The 25,212-nt window shown below is 43.4% G+C and overlaps 1 protein-coding gene across 2 annotated transcripts in view; it reads left to right on the forward strand.

Moving 5' to 3' along the window:
- The window catches only part of DENND2B (DENN domain containing 2B), a 153,255-nt gene that overhangs the window by 122,668 nt on the left and 5,375 nt on the right, over positions 1 to 25,212 (forward strand). For both annotated transcript variants that reach the window (XM_054275759.1, XM_054275760.1), the window contains 5 exons: positions 1,095 to 1,172; positions 3,928 to 4,068; positions 7,365 to 7,513; positions 23,862 to 24,039; positions 25,070 to 25,111. In XM_054275759.1, the coding sequence (XP_054131734.1) occupies positions 1,095 to 1,172; positions 3,928 to 4,068; positions 7,365 to 7,513; positions 23,862 to 24,039; positions 25,070 to 25,111 (588 nt within the window). The remainder of the gene's footprint in view (positions 1 to 1,094; positions 1,173 to 3,927; positions 4,069 to 7,364; positions 7,514 to 23,861; positions 24,040 to 25,069; positions 25,112 to 25,212) is intronic.

Here is a 25,212-nt window from a genome sequence, read left to right on the forward strand (position 1 = left end):
CTGGCATGGCTTCGGCATTCCTGCAGATTTGACACAATGATTTTAACCAAAATCCCACATGCTTGATATAATCACTCAGTGCCTTTAGAAAGGATTTTATACCTAATATGGACAAAAAAGGGCTCTGCTTTTTCAGAGATGTGACGTGTAGTGAGCAGGTTTGGATCCAGAAATAGACTCATCTGTATTCACTTAGCTTTGGTATTTTTTTTGTGATCTTTATTATAACAGGCAGGCACCTGCTGAGTGTCCAAGTCTAGAGTGCAATATTCAGGTTTAAAAAGCACAGCTAGCCCTCAGTTTCTCTTGATTGTCATCTCTGTGGCATGTGAATTTCAAACACTCCATGGGGAAGTTGAGTACCAGTAGAGTCCAACAAGAGACAAAGTGGAATAGGCAGGGTAGCAGAGTCCAGCATGCTGAGGAAGTACCATTTGATTCTCCAGGATTAATCTTATATGGGATGGTTATAGAGGATGGTCTCCACAGTTTCTCTTGGGGAGGGGGTAAGAGGGATGTGTATCATTGATTCATACTTGCCACAGTTTAAGCTATGTGAGTTTCATGTTTATCAGGAGTTGGTCTGAGGAAGTTAATGGTTTACTCGTGCAGCCTGCTTTGTTTAGGTTGTGAGCTCCCTTTCTGTAGGTTGAGGTCTCTTTGAGCAGCATGGAGTGAGGATGTGGGGCCCTAAAGCCACCGTGGCCTCCCTTGGTGTTGCAGTTCTCCTCTTGCAGCACACAGACCCAGGGTGGCCCCACTCCTTGTGCTGCTGCAGCAGGAGCAGGGCACAGAGATAGCAGAGGCATGAGTTACAGCCCTGGTTCCATGTGCTTTTATGGCTGCAAGCTGGAATGAGGCTGGGATGCAGCTCCAACAGGCTGTGATTTCCAAAGGGGATAAGCTCTATCTGTGCCTTTCAGTCTCCTGCCTTATGGAAGAAATATGATGCTTTTCCAAGAGCAGCTATTTGTTGGAGAAGCAAATAGTGAGAGATGCCACATGATGGCCAACTGTGTGGTCAGGGAGAGAAGTGTATTTCCTCATGGCTCCACATGAATGTGTAATTCCCATCTCCTCTTTGCTGTTATCAGCCCAATGGAAAAGGCCCACGCCTACCTGAAGTTTACTGTGTCATCAGCCGCCTGGGGTGCTTTGACTTATTTTCTAAGGTAAGGAGATAGTTTTTAATATTGCTTTTTAATTTGATTGTTTACTTAGACACATCTGCAGTGATGAACCAGGCTGGAAGAATTCCTTCCTTTGATGGGAGATAACTATTTTACAGTTGCTGTTTTGGATATTCCATCCCTATTATTTGGTAAATCAAAGAATGTCTTATTACTTCTGTGACTGAGGCAGAAATTGATTCAGAAAACATCTGGGTGTCTGTGTGATCTGGCTGACCAAAATTTTTTCCATTGTTTTCTACAGTCGTTCTGTGCTGAGCTGTAATTCTTGGCATCCACAGTTTGGATGATGGGCCAGTACCACTTTTGCTCCAACACCCTCTGGAATGATGAGCTTGAGAAAAAAGATTATTTGATGTGTGAATTCTATACACTTAAAACTAGGGACAATTTTATTTTTTTCACTCGAGGAGTTTAGGAGAAAGCACAGATGATCTTTTGATTGGCCCAATTTTAATTGATTGTGTTTTAATATGCCAGATTTTCACTTCAGATATGGGAAATCTCTCAGAACTTTCACAGATTTTACCTGCTAGTTTTCCTAGGAATAAAGTGGAAAAGAGCATGTAAATCATTGATGTTAAATAAAAGCACAGCATTTCTATTTTTCATATGATCTAATATTCATACAGAATATTATCTTTAAAGCAGGTTTTGAGTTTTTCTAGATAAAACTTTAACACAACATTTGGTGAAGAACAACAGTTCGGTTGCAAATAGTTAATTGCAATTTTGCTTCTGATGTCTTTCATAAAGCTCTGAAATCAAGGGTTTATGACAGTGTCTCTTAGATGTAATATGTATCTAAACCCAGATATCTGTGAGAGAAATGGAATGCATTGTTCTGGGAGGATCACCCAGCTCACCACACTTGTTGTGTGCACAGAACTCATAAGGCTTTTTGTTTGCTCTTACATTTTTATCTAATTTAGATAGTGCTCTATTTTACAAAGGAAGATTTGGAAGAAGGAAAAAAAAATTAAGTATCTTCCTTAGAACCAAGTATCACTGCAGCTGAGGTATAAGGTCAGACAGCTGGCCCTCAATACAATGAATAGCTGTCTGTGCCTTACACTGTGAATGCTGAAAGAGTGTGGGATATTAAATCTTGGATATTATTTATCACAAAAGCAAAAAGATTCCTCTGTTTTAAAATGTTTCTTTTCCTATTTCTGATAACTCTATTATCATTGTCTTCCACAAAGCCTTTCCTGCTCACTCATTGTTGTAATACCTATTGCTGAGACAGACTTGAGAACCACAGATATTTTAACTTCCAGCCAGTACATTTGGTCATGGTTTCAACAGCTGTTTCTGACCATTTTATCTCTTGGGATCTCTGTTCAACTTTTATTTGGTTTAAATGCTCCTTTTATTTGCGTTGTGAAGGTCTTTGGAGCCAGGCATATGACACACACATGACCCCAAGTCCAGCAACAAAATCATCAAATAGGAACACAACTGCAGGAACACAACTGAGTGCTGGCAGCGTGCAGGAGCAGCAAGGGACCTGGGCACAGCCCTGCTTCATTGCTGCTTCCCACTGGTTTTGTTTGCTGAGGATGGCTGTGCTGCAAATGACATCCAGAGTGAAATCCATGGCCTCATTTACGGTTATCTGCCACTTCCAAGGGCTGGAATGCAAGTTATGTACACAGGGCCAGCTTTGCTTTAGTTAGGCCTTCATTATGTCACAGGGAGGAAGGGGAAACTATGCACCAGCGAATGCCTCTGCTGGCATTTGGTGTCACCAGCTCTCCTTACAGGTCACCAGCTTGGCCTTAAGTGTCTTTTAATGTTCTGCTTCAGTGAAAATCATTTCCAAGAGAAACAAGAGAAAATGTCTGGCTCAGGCCCACTAACTCTTGTATGGCCTTTTGCTCTGGAGTGGTGGTTAAAGGATCACCATTGCAGGTCAAACCACCAGCTGCTTTGAACCTTGCTTTCTCTCTTCTTTAGCTTTATCATCTATATGCTCAGTCTAATGTGGGAAAACTTAGCTGTGATCTGATCTATGTTGCCCCATGTGACCAAAGAGAGAAGAACATTACAGTCTCCTCTATATTTAAGAAGTTCCATCTGCTTATTTCAAGACTAGATTGCCTGCTGTTTCATCAAGAGAAAATGCAGGCACCAGTGTGAACAGCTGGGTGTGCTTCAGGGGCAGCTCAGGGTCTCCAGCTCAGCACAGACTCTGACCTGACAGCCACTGCTGGGACCTTTTCAGGAGCCCTGTCCTGCTGTCATGGTGGCAGCATTGCTTTCTGACTTTTTCCTGCCCTCTCAGTTGAAATGGAAGAGATGCTCAGTGCACAAGAAAGTTTTTCCATTATATAAATTTCGAGATGTACCACTGAGATGTGATGCTGACCTGGGCTGTGATGATGGGATTTATCTTCATCTTTCTCTCCTTCAGCTCACCCTGTTGTTGTCACCCTGGGCATAATCCCAGCAATATATACATCCCTTTAGTCATGTTGAGTCTTCTTTGAGTCTTCTTCCTGTTTTCCAGACTTGTTAATTCTTCCTTGCCTCTGTGTTAATAACATTCACAAACAGGCTTCATTTTGTAACAAAAAACATGGATTGATGGTAATGAAGAAATACATGGCAGAGGACACATAAATGTAGACCTGCCATATATTTAGGCACACATGGGTCAAAGGATGCTTCAAAAGTCTATGTGATGCTGACATGTTCTGTCTCTCTCTCACTTATGTCTTAACTAATGGACCAGATCCTGGATGAGGTTGAAAGGAGAAGGGGAATATCTGCTGCCCTGGTATATCCATTTATGAGAAGTCTGATGGAATCTCCTTTTCCTGCACCTGGAAAGACAATCAAAGTCAAAACCTTCCTGCCTGGAGCTGGAAATGAGGTAAGAAGCAACTGCAAACATTAAAAGTCAAAGCCTTACTCTTTACCAATCCAGTATCAAAACAGCAAAGGAAAAGCAGGAGGAGACAAACAAATCCTGCAGGGCTGTGGGGTGGCAAACCCTCAAAATAAGCAGAGTATGAGCTGCACCACTGTGGACATGCTAATGCTAGTTCCCATTGATGATTATAGGCCAATTTATGGTTATGTATTTATTATTTTATGTTTATTAATAAGTTGTGTGTAAGAAAAGCAGCCAACACAAATGTCCCAGTGTGCCAGGCCTAGTGCAGCTCAGAGACTGCAGCCTTGCTGGGCTTTACCACAGTGATAACAGGCCAGTGTGAGCTTCCCCTGCTGTCTGTACCTGAGCACTTCAGCAGCTGCTTGTTATTTCAAACCTTGTTACTGCTGGTCCTGGCCATGGTAGGAGTGACCAGCAGCATTTAAATGGCTCTCTTTGGTAATAAACACCTTTAAACTGGCTCTCAAAGGAAAGTATGTCGTGTAAAACTCTTTTGTGTGTGTGTGCACACATATAATAGGTGCCACTTCTTTTTATTCCTGACTCAAGTAGGTAGAAGCCTAGCATTAGACAACATGTGCCTTATTGGAAAATGGCAGTATTGATTAAAAGGCTTTTTCAACTTGGGGCTGGCCAGCCATTTACCATGTCAAATTCTGTTCTCTGAATGCCCCTATGTAGGAATAGAGTAGCTCCACTCTGATGGTCAAGCACATACAGGGGATTCATTACAGAAGACAGGAATAGAATTTGTCCCAGTTATTAAAAACAGGGAGAAGAAACTCCCCTTTAGGGGTGTTTCACCCTCCTTAGGGTTTTTTACAGTGCCTTTGTTATTTTGCATTAAATTGTATTTTCTCTAAATGTAACGCCACTGACTTCAATGGAGTGGGGCTGTAATGTATGGTATGAAATGTACAGGGTTCCTTGTATAAATGACTTGCAAGGCATTTTAAAGTCACATGCATTTTCTTCTGAAGAGGCAACATCTGAAAGAGTGATTGGCATAACAGGGAAAAGAGCTGACAATGCCTTTTCTGTGTGAATGTAACTGGGAGCCATGATCTGCAGCTTCTCTATCCTCTGCTCAAGCTTCTGAACTCTCCCAGAGAAAAATATTGAGATAATTCCAACAAACAAACAATTCTCTTCTGGCCGAGCTTTGCTCTCTGTTGTGCTAGTACAAACTCGTTATTTAAATGGAATGCACTGGCTTAATTAGGAACAGAATCTTATCCTTCCATTGTGGCTCCTCTTGCCTAAACAAAGATGGTGATTAATTGGGAAGCAGACAGTGTATTTCTTTGTGATGAGCAGACTGAGGCAGCGGGCTTTGCCAGGCAGCAGAAAACATCCCTGGTATTTGTAAAAGCTGCCATAACTTGCATTGCATCCTACCCTGCAGCAAGATTTTCGTGTTGGCAGGTTTGCAGTAGAATCAGCCCTTCCTGATTTGGCACATGCACTTGATTTGAGCTTGCAATCCCAGTGCTAAGGAATGGAAGTGGGCACCTTTGCTGATTGTGAGAAGGAGTTAGGCAGCATTTCCAAGGAGCCATTCCTGGTACAGTCACTCCACAATTTGTTTCTTGCTGTTGTTTGGGGCAGCAGCAATGGGTGTCTATACATCCCACTGTTCGTGTATTTCAGGCTTAAAAAACCCAAATCTATTTGATTTGATACATACTGTTCTAAGAGTGGCTTTCTTTTTACAGTTGTTGTGTTGCTGATCACAAACAATATCACAACTAAACTGATATGAACTTATTTTGTTTACAGTATCCTGTGATCTTGGGCATATTCTTAAAACAGTGTTTGTGAGGAATTCTGTAAGGGCTACTCCAGTTAAAACCTGATCCAGTCTGCTTGTGGAATTTACTGTCACGTGCATGAAAACATAAAACTAGTCTGAAGCAATAAAGTGATGGTGATTTTTGGACATATGGAAAGAAGATGCATGCATGTTCCCGTTGATATATATTCAGATATTTCAACATGGCTTCAAGTTGGCCAACTTCTTCCCTTTCCCTTCTGTTTCCTCAAATTCCTCAATAGTCAATCATTTGCTCTCTTTTACTTCATATTTTTCTCCGTCTGTTACTCTCTTCTTCATGTTATTTTTCCCTCTTCTTTTTTCTGTCCTCTGTCTTCAAGTTCCACATCTGAACATGTCAATTGCAGAGTAAAGGAAGATGTAATAAAGGAATCAAGGAAAAGGCATTTGAGAAAAGGAAGGAGAGGGCCAGAGGTCATGGATGAAGTATGAAAATTAGACTGTAAAGGGATGTCACAACTCACCTTCTAAGACCTTGTCCTGACTCCCCAGTTAAGTATATATATGTATGTATCTTTATATAAAAAGAGAAAGATTTTAAACATTATCTAGTGAATTGCACATTACAGAAGAGTGGAAATGAAGTAAATTGGGTTCAAAGTCTTCCTGGCCTTTTAGTTGAGTCCCAGGCTCCTATGTAGATGTTAATAAGAATTGTTAGCCAAGTTCAGAACCCAATTTACCTTGACTTTATGGCCGTTTCAACCCTGTAAGCTTCCATCTCCAGTGTTCGATTGTTTATTTGCTTCATACTCTCAACTCAGCCAAGCTTTACATCCCTTACAGAATGTTTGGAAGGGGGAATTATGCTTCCCTTGGAGATGACTGCAGACAGTGCTCACAGCTGTATTCTGGGAAGAATGGCATGCCAGGAATTGTGCAATACGCCGTTTTTCTGTGCCTGCACACGAGGGGCTGGGTCACTGTGTGTCCCCTCAGGCACAGGGCAGTGCTGCAGTATAGCAGATATTTTCGCCCCTGACTAAGGAGAGGAATGATGAGGAGGACCCCATCTTATCAGAAGGCTAATTAATTACTTTATTATACTATATTAGTCTATATTATATTACACTATATTATGTTACATCCAAACTGAATCTGCCAAGCACTCAACTGCACTCGTGACTGTCAGCTGACAGTCCCCACACACACCCCTGGATTTGGGTGGTCAGGGAACAAAACAATCCAGTTATCAATTCTCTTCAGGTAAACAATCTTCCACGATGCATTCCACTTGTGAACAACACAGGAGCAGTAAATAAGATAAGAATTGTTTTTTCTTCCTCTGATGTTCGGAGAGTGTGAATGTCAGAAATATTCTTGGGAAGAACTGTGCCTTGCTTTTCCCTGTGAGATGTGGCCGCCCTGCAGGGCCGGGCTGGCTGCAGGCCCCTGGCAGGCAGTGCTGACCCCTGTTGCTGTTGCTGGCTGTGTGCAGGTCATCGAGCTGCGGAGGCCCATGGACTCGCGCCTGGAGCACGTGGACTTCGAGTGCCTGTTCCGGTGCCTGAGCGTGCGGCAGATCATCCGCATCTTCGCCTCGCTGCTGCTCGAGCGCCGCGTCATCTTCGTGGCCGACAAGCTCAGGTGAGTGCTGCGGGCACCTGAGGCACACGTGCAGGGCGGTGCTGTCTCTGGATGCACGAGGCTTTAGGGAATGTACTGCATGGTTTTCAGATGTCAGGATCCTTTCACTGCAGGATTTAAATGGCTTTTTACATCCATGGGTGTTCTGTCTTTCCCACCTGTAAAATGGAGATACAATTTCTCACCTTCTTCACAGTCAGCAAATGTTTGCACAGCATTTTGACACAGTGTAGTGCCAGCAATGTTTCTGTCAGGTTTGGGACACAGAGTACTCATAAAGAGTAGCAGGAATTGTCACTGAGGTGCTTTACCTTGTGCTTATGCAGTGCAGGCAGGGAAGTGGGGTGCTGAGAGCTCCCCTGATTTGCTCTGTGCAATACTGAGACTTTATGTTGGGGCTGTTTCAATTCCTGCCCTATAAAACCCAGCCAGTGGGAGTGTTAAACTGCTATCTCAGTGCTTCCCAACTATTTAGGATATTTTTCCTGGTGCTCATGTGATCTGAAAACATTTCCTTTTGGAAGCTCTATCTTGGGCTTCTTGCTAGGACCTCTGAACACACCTTTTGCTTCCCTGCCCTTTGATTGCAATCTCCCCTCTTTGTTCCTCTGAAGCACGAACTCATCCCTAGGTGTAAGGAGTAAGAGCCACATCTCCCCATGGCCTTTCCCAAGGAAATGGGAGCTCTGTGTAAGCTGCACCCCTGCCCCACAGCAAAGAAACATCTAATTTTTTAGATGCTTCTGTAATCCATACAGAAAAGTGTGGGTAATGTAAAGAAGACATTCTTTTCTGTGGCATGATACATAATAAAAAAAGGCAAATAAAAGTAAAGCCTGTAATTTATTAGACTCAGGAACATCCAGCATCTTTTAAAAGGACACCAGAGGCTGTATGGGAGGTTAAAAACACAGATGGATCTACCCAAACAAACTCTGCTAAACATTTTATCAGTCCCGACCTCCTCTGAATGACCGCCAGAAACAATAGCTGCACTTAGTGGCCGCCAGTGTATATAATAGCAAAAATACTTTGCATAGTAAAAGCTTTACAACCTTTAGGGGAGAATTTCTTAAAGCTGCAGACCCTTCTCAGGTTATAAAGTTACTTCCTTAGTAGTCTTTTGTGTGTCTAGAACAATGGGAACATTTTATTTTCGTCCCTTCTCTTGTCAGTAACCCTTGGTTTAAATGACCATTTGGGGTGCCTTAATTTCACATAAACCCGTGATGAGAATTGTGTAACTAGTCCAGGGTTTCTGCAGTACTTTAGCAGATATATGAATCACACCATGAATATTGGAGCAGGTAGCTTTAGAAATCCTGGTGCTGTGTTCCTTCTGACTTTTCCTACAGCATGTTTATTCACTTTATTCTGTCTGTTTCTGTTTTGCCATTCTTTCAGCACCCACAAGTCTGACTGTAATTCAGATTGACACAGGTCTGCATTCCTTCCAATGGCACAGTGATGAGAGTGGAAACTCACAGAAATGGTACAGCAAAAGTGAGGGCTCTGCTGTGCAGCTGCCAACTGCTCTCTGCTCTGGAGCTCCCAGTTGCTCCTCTGTAGTGTTCTGTGGATCACAGGCACAGTCCTGCAGGGATGCCTTGCTGTGGGAAAGATCCTCAGCCATGAGGGATGAGACAGACAGCAGCCATTCCCTGGAACATTTCCCTGGGACAGCTGGCCTAGCCAATGTCATATGGTGCCCTGGGCACTGTCCAGGGAAAACCAACGATTAAAAATACTTTGACAGGCTCAAGGTAGCTTGGCATGGAAAACAGTTGTGTTGCTGATAGTGAGGGCTTGTGGTAACCCAGGACTTTATCAGGCAGCCAGGGTTTTATACATTGCAGCCCTGGCTGGGAGTTCAGGCTTGCCTGTGCAATTACCTTGCTCTTGGTAGCTGCCTAGTCCCACAGGCCTTGGAGCATGGGATAAGAGTTCTGCTCACAGAACTCTTATACTTATAGAAGAGTATATCACAGAACTTATACTCTTTTGGCACACAGAAATAGGGCACCAGGAGCAACAGGAACCAGAAATTATAAAGATCCCTTTTGGTAAACGCATATCCCTACACTGTGCTCTCCTGCAGAAACTGTTCTCCAGTGAGCTGTTGTTTCTGTGTCAGAGAGGGCCATGGGATAAAGGCCATAACACAGGAGAAAAGAGAGGATTCACATGGATCTGAGAGGCTTGGGAGGTTTTTTGCTTGCTCCTGTAAGAAGGGACAGAACTTTCCTTACAAGAAGCGCTTATGTTCATATTCTTTACTATATTCACATGTTCCCTTTATTGTATGTATATACTTGGTTTCATTTGGTAAGAGGGTGGCAAAATCTGATGTGGTAGATAAGGTTCTGCATGTTGATCCTGAGCTATCCTTCTGACCCTCTGACCTGCTGAGTGTCACATGCTGGAAACATAGCACCTCTTCCTTATCCTTTGTCTGCTCTGCCTGGGATCCCAAACACTCTGGGACAGAGACCACTTCCTGCTCTGTGTGTGCAGCAGCTCTGCTTTGTGCACTGTGGTCCCTCTCAGCACAGGGATCTAGGAGGTACTGTAAACCAGAAACTAATAATGAGTCCTTTGACAAGAGCCTGGAGAAAGTGACAGTGGATTTAAATTCAATACTTACTGAGATTTTCATGGTTTAAATAGGGATGAAGTCTAAAATGAAACACTCTGGCTTTGAGCTAGTAACTGTCTTCTTGGAACCTTTGCCTTGTCTGACATGAGTTTTGTTTATGGGCATCCTAGCTGAAACTGGAGTTTACCAGTAATGTGGGAAAAAAAGAGAAGCTAAATATCTCACAGGCCCACTCTGTGCCCAAAGAATGAGAGCAGGAAATTAAAATGATTTTACAAGGGTTTGATTTCTGTATGTACCCAAAAACTAGCTTAGAAATAAATGATGTTGGGGTTTAGGCTTCAGACAGTAAGATGCAGTGGGCTTTTGTGGCTGCCTGTTTCCAGCAATAAATTATTTCACACATTACACAAGTCTGGGAAAGTCATGCCTGGTGAAGTGAGATTCATTCAGTAAGTTGTTATTTATGGTTCTTCCAGTGCCCAGAATGTGCCAAAATTTAAAGTCCTTGATCTTTGCAGGAAGAGATTGTTTGTTAACACAGAGAGTGATGCTCCCAAGTACTGAGGAAACAACAGCAAAGTTCTGAATGACAGCACTGTGAGGCTGCCCTGGATAGATATGTGCAGTTAGGTTTGGGTATTTTTCCCCCGAATAAGTTGAATATGTATTTTTTCTGCTTGAATTTGGGTGAATAAATCCCTGCAGCTATTTGCTCACCTTGAAAAATGAATGTGAACCTGCCAGCAACCTTTCAGAATTTTGCTTTCTGTGAACAGTGGAGCAGACAACAGGGAAACAAAAATAATGATAAAGAAACTTGGAATAAAAGTAATAATAGTAATAGTAATAATAATAATATCACAGCTCTTAAAAAGGAAACTTAAGGCTCCAATTCCTTAAAAATCTGCTGAAAGCACAGCTGATGTGATATGCCTCATGCCATCTCTAATCCCTGTCCCACTGGGACCCCCTGTTTATGTTCCCCACATTCTGCCTGTTCACCCCAGCTCTTGAATAGTCCTGTCCCTGCCAGCTGCAAAGGGGAGCTGCTCCTGTGCCATCCTCTGGGGTTTGAGAGGCAGCAGATGCCAAACCAGTGGGGCCTGGGGCTCAGCAACATTGACCTTGCTGCAGGCACAAAGGTAGCAACAGAAAATAAATAGAAGGCAAACATTGGAAGAAAAACATGTCTCTGCTTGTTTTAGTTTTATGCTGGGGAAACAAATTTGTGGATGTGTTTGTTGAGGAGGTGATGTATCCATGTGTGGGAGAACAGTCTCTTTGCCTTTTCCCCTGAATGTTTGGAGAGGGGAAGGGAAGGCCCTGGACACAGCAATGCCCTTTTCTTATAACCCTATTTTTTATATATATAAACCACTCTTGCTGTAATCCACTACATTGGGAAGGACTCTGAGGATATTTTGCTTACATTTCACATACGGGTCCAGTCCAATGCCAGCCACAGTCAGTGGGAGTGATTGGATGAAGTTTGTTTTTTTGCTATGGATCCAAGTCCTCCAATATTCTTCTTTTGAAAACTTTTGGGGGTGTGAAATGCTTCTATAGAGCCCCTGCTCTTGTAAAAGACAAAACAGCTTCTCATTGTTGTGAATTTTGGTTTTATATGAGGTATTTCAGCTACTTCTCAGTGAAGCAGGAGCATGGGCCTCAGGGAGAAAACCCTAACCCTGCTCCTCCCCACAGCATTTGGAGCTGCAGGAGGAATCTCTTTTCCAGCACAACTGTAGAAAGTCCAGGCAGATCCCAGACCTGACCAAAGGTTACAGGCTGGAGACAGAAACATTGACTAACACAGGACAGAGCAGAAGTATGTAAATAGTGGGGAAGTCATCCCACAGGCATGTCTCTGTTCACTCTGGAGCACAGGAGGAGCAGAGTGTTCTTGTGTTCAAGGGCAAAGGCTCTCAGAACACAGCAGCGTTTCCCCATTCTCACGCACAGACACAGCTCAGGGCTGGCTCTGCTGTGCCCAGCGTGTTCAGGGAGTGGTGATGCCTCTCCTCATGCTTGAATCTCTTGTTTTGGGCCAGGCTAGAAGCTGGCAGCAAGAGCTGAGAGGTAGCCTGGTCCTTATTTCTTGGTGCCTACCTAAAAAACATCCTTTAACCTAGCAGCCAAAATCATAGCATTATCTTGCAGCTCAAGATAAAATATGCATATTTAAATAAGAGATAAGTGGCAATGTTTTAGTAGTAAATCATTGCTCCTCAGTCCAATAGCAAGGTCAAGTGGAAAAGCAAGAATAGCTAATTTCTGGGGCAGATTACTGAAGTGCAAGCTCATTCTCTATTTCCTTATTGTTCCTTTTTTATTAACAAAAGTAGGATTCAATTCTTACAAACCAATCATGGCCATGACAGGTCTGAACAGCTTCACCAACTGCCTGGGAAAGCTCCTTTCCAGTAGCTGTCATCTTGTAACACTTGTAAAGTCTGCCAACCTGCAGCTTAAAAGGTAAAAACACGTGTATTAGCACAGAGAGGTGTGCTAAGAGAGAGGTAAATAGATGTGAGCTTTGGCCAGCAATAAAGACTTCCTTTACTTTCCCCATCACCAGCAAAAGAAAGGTGAGAGAAATTTGACAAAAAATAAATGCCAGAAACCAGCTTGTGAGGGAGAATTTACTGCTGTCAGTCTCTGACTGGTCTGTGCCATTTCTGAGCACAGGCTACAGGGTCTTGGTAGTCTTTTAATTATCAACTGTGCATTAAAGATGATGTTTGGAGGTGCAGACTGCTGCACCTGTGGAATGCGTAATAGCTCACAGATCTTCTCTCCAAACCCAGGAGAAGTATGGATGGCTGACATTTCTTCTGGTGTATTTTTATCCAAAGAACTTGAAGTGTTATCTTAATACTGTCAGGATTATTGTGCTTGTCTGATCTGATATGCTGAAGATAAGCTAGAGAATTTCTTTCACTAATTTCTGCAGTGCAAGGAAGGAGCCCTTGTATAATTATCCAGTGTAGACAGAATTTATTCTACAGCAAAAACATCCATTTGTCCTGTGTGTAACCAGAGAGTTTCTGTTTCTTCCAGTGAGAGCCAGACCAGCCCCTGTTCAGGGGGCTAGCAGAGCTGTCTCCAAAATTCTTGAGAGAAATTTTGCACTTTTCTCCCTCTTCTCAAGAGGTAAATTACATTTTGTACCGCTTGGATTACTTTGTCCAGCACTTAGATTGGTGATGACTGATGCCAACAAAGCAGCTGTACATGGACAGTAGGAAAATGTGTGTCAGGCAAAAGGGACAGACCAAGAAAGAAAATGAACATTCAAAGTCTCTGGCTTGTTTAATATTCCACAGTCCCAGAGAAAACAACCTAATAGTGACATTTTTAATGTGCCATGTCCCAAGAAGGGTACAGCTTGTATAATTTTCCTTTTCTTCCTTCCCTCCTCCCCTGCTTTCCAGTGGTATTTATTTATGTCACTCCAGGCTTTGGCCAATGCTCTACAGTGGGAAAACATAATTTTTCCACTTTCAATTTGTGCAAAAAAATTCCTCTCCCTTCCCCATGAAAGGAAATGGGATACAAAGACAGCCCTGCTGCTTGGTAATTCCCTTCTGGATTGCTTATTGGCACAATGTGGCAGTAAATTGCGACATCTTCCCAACTTCACTTTTTGCTCTTTGCAAGAGGATATAGATTCCCTCTTTTCAGCTTTTAAATGAGATAGATTAGGGGGAGATGGTTCCTCTCCTCACTGGTTACTACCTAGAAAAATACTTCACCCTGCTGTACAGCTGTCCTGCTGTTAACAGTGGAGCAATGGCCTGGGAATCTGAAACCCTCAGTGTGAGCCAGGGGTGGTGGGAGCAAAGTTCCCAGTGTGGAAAGAACAAGGAGTTAACTCTGCCCTGGAGCACCTGCTCTGAGACACTTTTGTTCTGGATTCATGCTAACAAGTTGTCCTGCAGGAAAAGGATTGGAGAATGTTATCTGTGGATACAAAGGATAACTCTTCACACTTGGAAATGTTTGTTTTTTCTTGCAACCACTTGACAAAGCTTGGGCAGGTAGCTGATGTGTCAAAGCAATGACTTTTTTCCCCAAATCCCATTTTCTTGAAAAGGCAAGTCTTCATTGTGTCGGGCACTTTGCATGTCTCTTTCTCCAGGGGCTTTCATGTGCCTTGCTTACACACAGCTATTACAGCAGCAAAAAATAAAGCCTTTGTTAATACCACAATCCCCTTTAATCAACTCTTCTCTGCTTTCTTTTAAATTAAGTACTTCAAAGCTACTCTCTGAGAGAGGGAGAGCTCTCCTAGCAGTGTTCTCTGCTCTGCAGCTCTCAGCTGCATGGGATGCAGCCTTGGTCTTTGCCTGAGCCAGGGTTGTGCTCTGCAGGTTATCTGTGGGACCCCACACTGTCACTCGGGTGTTCCCCAAAGGGATGGAGAGCTGGTTCTGAAAATGCAGCTCTTACTGAACTAAAATCTGACAAATTATGTAATTTTTGGAGATTTTTGCAAAATTTGGATGAAAACCAAAAAGAAAGCCTCTTGTATAGTCAGAATGAACCTACACTTACTCCTTTTATATGTACTAATGAATTGCTTAATTATCAAACATTGAAAATCTGAATTACTTTATGTGACTGAAAAATCCACTGGCTTTAAAGAAAGAACCTCTGAGGGCACATCATCTTCCATGGTGTCCATCTCTGTGAAGCTGTGGGAACACGTTCAGTGTCAGTGATGGATCCATGCTGGGATAGTAAAACAGCCCAAACCAGCTGCACACTAAAGCTGAAGGGCATGTGGCCAGACAAGAGTTTATCAGTGAAGATGTTGCCCACTCAGTTTTCTGTCAAGTACAAGAAGGAGGGACCAGAAAAGGAGACCAGATGATGACACAAAATGTTGGGCAAGTCTGCTCCATGAGCTGTGCTCCTTGGCACTGCAGTGAGGCAAACCATGGCTCTGTGAATCCAAGTCAGGGAAAACAATTGCAGAAACAGGGTTGTAACCTTTAGTCCATCACAAAAAAAATCTCCTCCTAGGAATCATCAATAGCACAAAGGCATTGCTGCCTCTGCTCTCCATAACTCACCTTCAGTAGTCATTGGACCTGTCCCAAAGTTAAGTGCGTCACTGGTGCCGCACTGATAAGGAACTGCAGGCCTGCTTTTGCCAGACAGGTGAGGACATCCTGGGATTCCTTTCTGAGAGGTTTACAGGCTTGGCTGTTCTCCTGCTGCCCTGTAGGAAGCACCACATAAAACATGAAGTGTGTGACTTGTTACTTGTAAGAGAAGGCTTGGGTTTGGGTTTAGCTCCTTTGCATGGGCCAAAACTGCCATTTGAGTGGTGTGAAGGTTAAACAGCTTCACTCTTGGAGCTGGAAGCATAGTTAAAGGATTTTGGAAAGGACAATAACTGATAATTGGCCTGATGTGATGTGGAAAATATGCATTTCCTCCTCAGTCTCAGTGCCCCTCTCTCCCTGCCAGTGTTATCACTTGTTTGCATTCCATGAGATATCACAGAGGTCACTTGCAGCAAATATGTCAGCATTCAAACTAGGGAAGCCACTGTGGTTGGACTCTGCCCTTCACTCTGGCACCAGCAAAGTTTGGTTCTCTCTTGTGCATCAGGCTGCTGCTTGCCAGGAGGGGGGAGCATGGATGGACCTGAGGCTGAGGGCACAGGTGCCAGGGCAGCACTGCTGGCTTGGCAAAGCAGTCACCCACCCTAGCAAGTGTTCACTTGCTGAGCAAGGTTCCTGCTTTGTCCAGCTCCTGTGCAGGGTGAGGGATTTTCACCCGCTTCTGGACTGAGCTGTGGCCTCACTGCAGGGAGTACATGTGGATATTTGTCAGGTCTGGGTGAGAGATGTTCCAGCCCGTAACAGACAGGGAGATCTGCTCTCTGTGCTCTGGGGAGCTCCTTGCCCTGTGCCAGAGGTTCACTGTAGCAATAATTCTTGCAGTGTGTGTGATGATTCAGTTGTGAATTGTTCAGAACTGGCTGCTGAATTTGAGATGGGCCAAATGGACCTGCCTCACCATGATCCTCACATGGATTGCATGTGTTCCCATCCATCATCACATTTACACTGGAGAATTCCCAATTTTATTCAAACACAGCCTTCCATTGGTGGGTCTCCTGTGCCATCAAGAGAAAAAGCAGCCTAAAATATGCACAGATTTGTCTGTGTTTCCTGAAGAGAAGGATATTGGGTGCTGATCAGAGATACAAATTAGCTGCATACTTTAGGCCAGCTACTAAAGACCTCAGGTGGTGACTCTTAGTTCACCTCTTATTAAATATTTGCTGTATAAAATAAATGCAAAATATTACTCTGGGTTTTACAGTCCAAACTCATGCAATTTTCCATGGAATATGAATCCACTATTTTGATTTTAAACATCTTATTGATTAGTATAGAGAAATCAGATTTATTAACAGGAAAATCAGCAACTTGAGAGCTCTCTTTTAGGTCACACATGCAACCACTCCATCCTAAACTTCCTTCAGACACCCAGATTTTCACAGATTCACTTGAAGGTCAGGTGAGGAGAAGTGTTTGGCAGCAGCAGGGGAGTCCTCCTCCCTGTGTACCCCTACACAGAGCTGGACCCTTTACAGAAGGATTCTGCCACAGGGAATTCTCAATCCAGGACGTTAAAATCTAATTGTTTGACTTTAAAAATAAATTATATTCTTAAAATTAAAAAATGTATTAATAATACATTAACATGAAACTACAATATTTATTAGCTTCAAAATTGCAGTCTCTAGTTCCAAACCACCTTAGAAAGGCTTGAAGGAACCTCTGTAGTTTGCCCAGCCCCTGAAGGGCTTCTAGAAAAGTAAAAATTATTCAAATTTCCAAAGCTTCAACATGCCTTGCTGCTGCCTTTGCAGCAGCCTCTCCCACAGCAGTGAGGGAACTTGTGGTTCACAAGGTGTTATTATGTCTTGAGGGCTGGTCTGATTAAAACAGAAGTGGGAAAATAAAGGTCTTTGAGGCTTTATTTCAGCAAAGTATTTCAGCACAGTGAAAGTAAATTAAAGCTGAAGCTTCTGCTGAAATACTGTGTTGAATCAAAGCCTAAAACAGTAATTTGCCTGTCCCCTCATGCTTTAATTGGTGAGGTGAGGCATGACCTGATTGTAACTCCTGCTGCTCTGTAGTCATTGGAAAGAATTATTTTATTAGTGCCCAGATAATTTACTGGATTAGAATTAATTTGGGTCAAACAAAAATATGTTAAGCCCAAATTCTGGTGTTTGTATTGGTCATAATCTTTTTCCTCTCAGGGACAAGTAAATGTGTTTGTTGTGGAAGAAACTTTTCAGTTTGAGAACTTTTCCTGATAAAACTGTGGATTTGTGTCTGTGTGCTTAGCAGCAGTGGCTGAAGTGTAGAGCACTGGTTGTATTTGATTTCCATTTGATTGCCAGCAGTGGGCTTTGAGCTTCTGTCACCCTCAGCTGTCCTGGTGTGTGACCTTCCCTCCTGCAGTTGTTGCCCCTCTCAGCCTCCCTGGTACTGACAGAGGAGAGGCAAGTGGCATCAGACAGCCCCACCTCCTTCCATCTGCTTATAGCAACAGGGAGGGACCAGTTTCACCTTGGCATCATATGTGTGTGATAGCTTTAGTCATGTTCATATTAAATGGTTTTCCCTGGTCCTTGCATTGTTCAGCCCAGCCAGTCACTGTCTTGTCCCTTAATTTTCCATCCCAGCCCCTTTGCCCTCAGTTTCCTTTTTACCTGCTCATCAGGCTCATTTTGTCTCCCTGCCCTCCCAGGTCTACCTCCCTGATATTAATTTCACCTCCTTGCATTTTGTTCAGTCTTTTCCTTTTCCTTTTCCTTTTCCCTTCCCTTCCTTTTTCCTTTCCTTTTCCCTTCCCTCCCCTTTTCCCCTTCTCCCCTTTTTCCTTTCCTTCTCTTCCATCCCCTCAGGTTCTCTGCAGGAAGAAGATGATCTCTTTCTCCCAGAGGAGCCTTCATTTCTCAGTGTAGCCCAAGGCTACAGAAGGAAGTTTTGCTTAGTGCTAACAATTTATTCTGAAGAAATTAGCAGCTAAATAAGGCTCTTTTTAGTATGCACAACAAAGATTTTTTAAGATGGCTTCTAACATAGCCAAATCAGAATGAGTTTGGACATCACTAGGTAGGAGTCTTTGGCACACAGGGCACTCCCTCCTTCACAAAAAAGTGCAGCTAAGATGTTTAATACAAAAAACCAATGTATAATTTCATTTGGTTTTGGAAATAAACTGATCTGATGTCAAGCAAGGAGGAATTGGATCAGTTGATCTCCTGACGTTTCTTCCCACCTGAATTATTTTGATTCTATGTGCCTTTGCTTTAAATTGGTAACCAAAATGGTTATCCAGAGGCAGACACACAACCTCAAAAACATCACTGAAAACAAGTCAAATTTTGAATCCATGTCATGTGAAATTGAGCCTTACAAATGCAAGCAATCCTACAAATAGGGAGGTATCCCACAGCCATCAGGAATGGCAGGGCTTAAGGGTTAGTTCTTGTTCAAAAAGCTGCAAAACCACGCAATTTCTTTGATTTAAGTCAAAAGACAGGAATTGAAGATTTTTTTTTTCCCCAATTAAACATCCTAGCAGTGGTAACAGAGAAACAGCGATGATTTTGTTTAGGAAGAATTTGTGTTTGTCATGTCTGATCGTTTTATACCGGCTGGAAAACTGGAGATGTCCTGCACCATTACAGCAAATGGAGTCTTGGATTCTTATTTTATTCCTCTCTGCCCTTTTTGGTGAGTAGTTGGTGGTATGTGGGTTAACAAAAAATGTACCCTCACAGCACAGAACCATTGATGTGGGGGGTCAGGGGGCCTCAGGAGCAGAGCACCTGGGGATCAGGGGGAGTCCTGGAGCTGAGCACCCACACTCTGGAGCAGGGAGAAAGCAGTTACATGTCCCCATTGCCAAGCAGCTTTTCCAGGGCCAGGGATCCCCAAGGGCTCACTTCAGGAGCTGGCCTGCAGGAATGCTGCAGGAGCTCACTGCAGCCAGCTGGAGTTTGGAGACTGTCACTTCTGACACTTAGTTTTCATTTATGTCTTGTCCCTGATGCTATTACTAGTCTTATCAACCTGATTAATAATGCTGCTCTTATTTATTCTTATGCACCCAGAGAAACCTTTATTTTGTCAGGGCCTTGGAGTGCACTGTATCTGGCACAGCACAGTACTGCCCTGAATTACTGCCAGCACAGCAACAGCAATGCTGCCTGCTCTCCATCTCCACCCAAAGTCTATCAGGCTGCCACGGATTTTACTTCCACTTGCCCTTTACTTGATGCTTTTCAAGTTTTTACTTTGTCCTTTGCACCTCTGCAGCCTGTTTGTGCTGGAGGGGAGCTGGGCTGAGCCCTTGGCCTGTAGCCTCTCCCCACAGTCCTTCAGAGTCCTCTGCAAACCTCTCAGACTGTTTTATCTTGCAGAGTTGTCACAGACCTCTGTGAGAGACTGGAGTTAATCCAGGATCAGGAGAGGCATGGAAGGGTCTAGGAGGGAAGTGTCAGGGGTCTGTTTTCTACACAGTTCATCAGTGGCCCAAGGGTAGGAGCTGTCCCAGAAAAGCAGGGCCATGGCCTGTGGTGAGGAGACATCCTGGTGTGTAATACCCATGTGAGTCAAGGGATGGGAAGGACACCTGGGAAGGACAGAGCCTCCAGACTCCAGCCTCAGGTGGGAGGAAGCTCTCCTGAGCAGACAAGGGATGTGTATCAGGGAGGTAACTCAAAGTGCTTGTGGGCTCAGCATGAATGTGTCAACAGGGCAGATGAAAGACTTCAGCAAATGTGGGCAGAGCAACATCATTTAATCAGCAGGGAGAGATGAGGAACATAAAAGGTTGTGGAAAAGTAAACAGTGGAAACACTTTTTTGTGAATTTACGTTTTTGGCTGTGTTTCTCAATGTGAGGAAGCAGGGAGCCCAGACTGGGCGAGTTGGTCCCAGTCCGGGGCATGGTCCAGAGCACTGGCACAGCCCAGAGCTGGCACCAGCCTGGGGTGACAGAGCTGCTGGGTGGCTTGGCCCTGCATGCGAGGGGTGCCTCCCTCCTCTCCTGGCTGAGGAACCCTGTCTGTCCCTCAGGGGAGGTGGAGGAAGGAAAGGGATATTCCTGCTTCCTCCTTCAATGCAAATGCCAAACTGACTGTGGAGGTGCATGTCAATAGTGAGGTGGGATCAGGGAGCTAAACCAGCAAGTGGTTGTTTGTGCTAGAGGCTCAATCCTGGATTTGGGAGATGCTCAGTGTGTGAAGCTCCCTTGGGCCTGTGAGAAGTTCTAGGTGTGGAGGGAGAAGTAGGAAGGAATGGCTGTTGGCTATTGTTAGAAAGAAAAGAGACTTATCAAGGGTATTTGTGGAATATTTCCATTGGGAGTAGAAATTGTAACTGAATATGACTTCAGCAGTTTGAGAGAGTTGGTGACTTGCAGTGTGCAACAAGGCACAGTCCTTGAAACAAGCACAGCCAGCACTGACATCCCAGCCAGGGCAGTGTCCATCCCCTGCAGCAGCTTGTCCTTCTCAGAGCGTGCTAACTGTGCTGTGATAAGATATGGATACAGCCTAAGCTTGGGGTTATTTGTTGGTTGGCAACCCAGAAATTGCTACCAGACATTCTCCCTATCTGAAGGACAGACAAGGACAAGGTTCTTGTTAAGTCACAGTGATTTGCTTTTTGATGTAGACTTGGATGGTGTTCATAAGCCATCTCCAAAATTCAGCTGAGTCACAGCTGTGTCTGAAATTGTGGTGCCTCAGCTCTTAGTCTGAGCTTGCATCTCCCCAGCCAGCGACACAACAAGGAAAAGGTTCTGTGTGCTATCATGAGAAAATGATTTGGGAAACAAAATAGCCCAGAGGAACATAAATCAACTCTGTGTGGGAAAGAAGTAATGTCATATTTTGCCTGTAACATGATAAAGGATCTCTTCAATAGAAATTTGTCTTTAAGAACTGTCTCAATATACTTGTATAATCTTGTATTACTGCCTTCACGGGGAGAAGATCAAACACTGAAGGTTTTTTTTTAATCTGGTGAATAAAAAGGCACAGAGAAAACCAAAATGTTGGCAAATTCCAAATAATTTCTTTACAAGATGAAAAAAACCCATGGAAATCAAGAAGTGTCAACAACAGCTAGAACATTATGCAGCATTCCTGTAAAAATGCACAGGCCAAATGGAAAAGCCCACTCTCCAAACCAGCTCTCTGGAACTGCCCTAGAGTATTAAAAGTGAAAATATTTTGAAAATCTAATTTTGATCATTCTGTTGCTTTACTTTGTGTGCTTCACACACCTTAAAGAAAATAAACCATCTGACCTTACTGCTTAATTCTCATAAACAAGAACAGTTGGATAATGTGTGGGTTGCACGTTTTGAAAGGAAAAACTGGAGCACACTTGGTTTCCCAGGGTAGGCCTTTCTTTTTTTACTTTATTAAACATGCTTCTCATCAGTAATATCCCTCTAAAAGGTTCTGAACTGTATTTTGGAGATTTAGGCTGGGGTTTCCTTTATACATATCACCTCTGAATTTTGCCTTACAAACTGTGAAATTTCACTGAAGTGAAAGGTGTGTATTCATTCTAAATATGAAACTGTCCAGCTAGGGCAGGCACTTTGTACAAGCAGGAATTTGGTGACAGCTGTAGGAGTCCTGCAGAGGGGTGTCCAGCAGGGATGGCAGCAGGAGATTCTGGGGGCTGGAAGCTTGGAGGGGATGTTTCATGGGGATGAGATGTTCCAGAAGGAAAGATTTTCTGAGGCTGAATTTAAGAGCTGTGTGCAGAGTGCTGAAGTGCAGAGGCCGAGGCGCTGCCAGGGCGGTGTTACTCGTGCTGAGGTGCTCGCAGAGGGCAACCCCACCAGAGCTGGGTGCTGCCACAGGACACCCCCAGCACTCTGCTCCCTGCCCTGCCCCAGCTGGCTCCCAGCAAAGCTCAGGAAGAGATTCCAGTGGCCTGGGCTGGAGGCTGAAGCCTCCCCAGCGTGGGAATAGCAGGCACAAGAGGCTGCAGGGGCTGATTTACGTCACAGCACTGCGTGTAACACAACATGTTACAAAAGGGCATTTTACAGAAAGGAAACAAATACTCACTGAAGAGCAGAAGAATGTTTGTCTTCCTGCTTTTAGCTTAACAGGGCTCTTTTTTTAGTTGCTCAGCTAAGATGACTGAATTTGTTGTAGGTGAAAATGCCAGGGAGTCATTGAAGTGATCTTGAGGAAGTGCTGGGAGTCTGTACCAAAACACACCAGTGTGCTTGCTGTGGTAAATGCTTGAGACCAAAATACGAGGCCATGGCAGCACCATTGCTTCTTATAAAAAAATATATATATAAATTAGAGAAATGCATCATTTTACAACAACCTTGTGTCAGGCAACATTTGTTATAAATCCATGCTGCGATTGTCAGATCTTAAAGGAAGTGTCAATTAAAATCAAGCCAGCAGATTATTTGCAGTAAAACAATTTTAAAGTAAAGTAAAGCACGAGGATTTGCTCTTCCCCAACATTTTCTCTCTTTGTCCCCTAATTCTCATTTTTCTCATGCAGCAAACTTTGAAGGTAAATCACTGATGGGAACAAACAGGTGAAACCTTTCCTCTGGCCGTGGAACAATTCACAACTGAAGTAAAAATGCTGATGAAGGTTATTCTGGTGGAGGTCTGATGCCACCTAAAGTCTCCACCAAGTCTTGCAGTAGAAGAAATTATCATCTCTCCTCAGCATTTTAAAGCAGTAACAGCTCTGCAGTTATTATTTGTAGTTCTTTATGGCTACATTAAGCACAGCTGAAGTTTGCAATGCAAGAAAATTAGTTCAGTCATGTTGGATCCAAATTTCTGTCATCTCAGCCTGTGAGAGGCAGACAATGTAGCTGTGATAAGGAGAGCCTGTCTTTATTCTCCTGATGTTAAAACTCACTTGGTAATGGTGTTCCTTAATTTTTAACATTTGGAAACCATGTGATGCAAAAAGGGAATTGGATTCAGTAGGTGGAAGGACGTTTGCCATGATAATATCAAGCCTTAAGGTTTAGGAGCTACCAACCTGTATTTTAGAGTACTCTGCTGAGCAGGATCGATACCTTTATCACTGAAGTTGGTTAATAAGTCCTTTAAAATGTATTACAATAAAAAGATGCTATTGTCAAAAAATACACTATCTTTGAAAAATGTGTTGCTTTTACCGGGTTTCCTTTGGAACAGGTATTGATTGTTGGGGGCTTTTTATATCTGATTTGGTAGAGTTTTTTGTGAGGATTTTTTTCCCAATTATATTTTACTTCTCATTTTCCTTTGTTCCTTTAGTTAGGAACCTTACTATTATGCTTTTTTACTACTGATATGATCATAACAGCCAAGATCTGAAGCTGCTTTTGGGTTTAAAGAATTGTTCAAAGTGGCTGCTTTTGAGTGCTTTTGGGAACATTGAATCTTGACTTCTAGATCAAACCATCTGCTATGAAACAAATGGATTGTAGTTTGAAACAAAGAGGTTCTAGTTTTGTACCTTTGGTTTGAGGTGTGCTGCCACACTGCACAGCACAGAGAGGGTAGGGACTGGAAGGGGACCAAGGCCTGTCTGAAGACACGAGTGCCAGAGGCAGCACCTTGGGCACTTGTATTTCAACAGTCTCTCAGCGGGTGGAAGGTGTTGTGAGCCAAGAGCAGCCTTTGCTGACCTGGTTGTTGCTCTCTCCCCAGCACCCTGTCGAGCTGCTCCCACGCTGTAGTGGCCCTGCTGTACCCCTTCTCCTGGCAGCACACCTTCATTCCTGTCCTGCCCTCGTCCATGATTGACATCGTGTGCTGCCCTACCCCCTTCCTGGTGGGACTGCTCTCCAGCTCCCTGCCCAAACTCAAGGACCTGCCTGTAGAGGAGGTAGGAGCTGGCACCACAATTGTTTGCCTGGGGTAAAGCTGGCCTCTCCTAGGAGGCTGCCACTGGGACATAAATCCTCACATGTTTAATTTTTAATCTGCCTCTTTGTTTCTTCTCTGCCTGGTTCTCATTGGCAACTGCCTCTTGGCAAAGCTGCAGCAGTAGCTTTATTCTTCTCTTTTATTCTGCCTCTCTTCCACACTTGGCACCTTGTCAGAGACAAGTGAATGTTCACCTGGTCACCAGTACTTAGGGTGTAAATATGCTGATTTGTTCTGGAACAAGAGGAAGCCATCTACTATGACATCTCTTAATCCTTATGGAAGTGGTGCATGAAGCCATAGCCCACACAGGAAACAAAACCTTTAACAATTTTAACTTGTAAGACTTTGTTGTTACTATATTGGAAATCAAATGAGAGTTGCACTTCATCAGCTCTTCCAGTAAAAAACCACAAAAATACTCAAGGACACACTCTTTTCTCTCTTGCTCCTATTAGTTTCCTGTCCTTTTTCTAAGGAATTTTTTTATGCTCGCTTCCAAGGCCCTGTGTGCCTCTGGCCCAGGTAAATCTCTGCTCCATTTCCCTTCTGCTTTCCTAACATTGCTCTCCCACATCTTCCCAGCTCCATCTCTCAGCTTTGCTGCTTTATCATGAGTATTTCACACCCTTGCCCTTTGGAATCCCCGCTGCCTCCACATTGTTTTCTTTAAACCCCTTGAAACACTTTTCATGTTAACAAAATTATTAGTTATAACTTGGGTAGATTTAAGAAAAAAACCCCTTTTAGCTTTTTTAATATATTAATCTAGTATGAGATCTGTTGTATCTATGTTAAATTAGACTTGTAGCTCTAAAGAAAACCTTCATGTTGTTTCATAAAGCACACAACCTCTTGTTTCACAGTAGGAATTTGATTCATGTTGAGTCTTGTTCAGCAGATGATCTTCTGCTATTAAAAACCAATGAACAAATGAATGTTTTCTGTGTCTTCAGATACATTTCACAGCAGTGTTTTCTTTCCTGTAGGCTTTGATGGTTAACCTGGGATCTGATCGATTCATCAGACAGGTAAAGTACAGCTCAGAATGCTGCCATGCAGTCTGGCAAGCTGTTTACTCCTCTGGTGTGATTGGGTTTCTTTGATCAGAGGGATTTGGCAGGAATTGTGT

The sequence above is a fragment of the Melozone crissalis genome, unplaced genomic scaffold (assembly GCF_028551555.1).
Source record: "Melozone crissalis strain CALT ecotype California unplaced genomic scaffold, PUWL_Pcris_2 ptg000018l_1, whole genome shotgun sequence".
Lineage (NCBI taxonomy): Eukaryota > Metazoa > Chordata > Aves > Passeriformes > Passerellidae > Melozone > Melozone crissalis.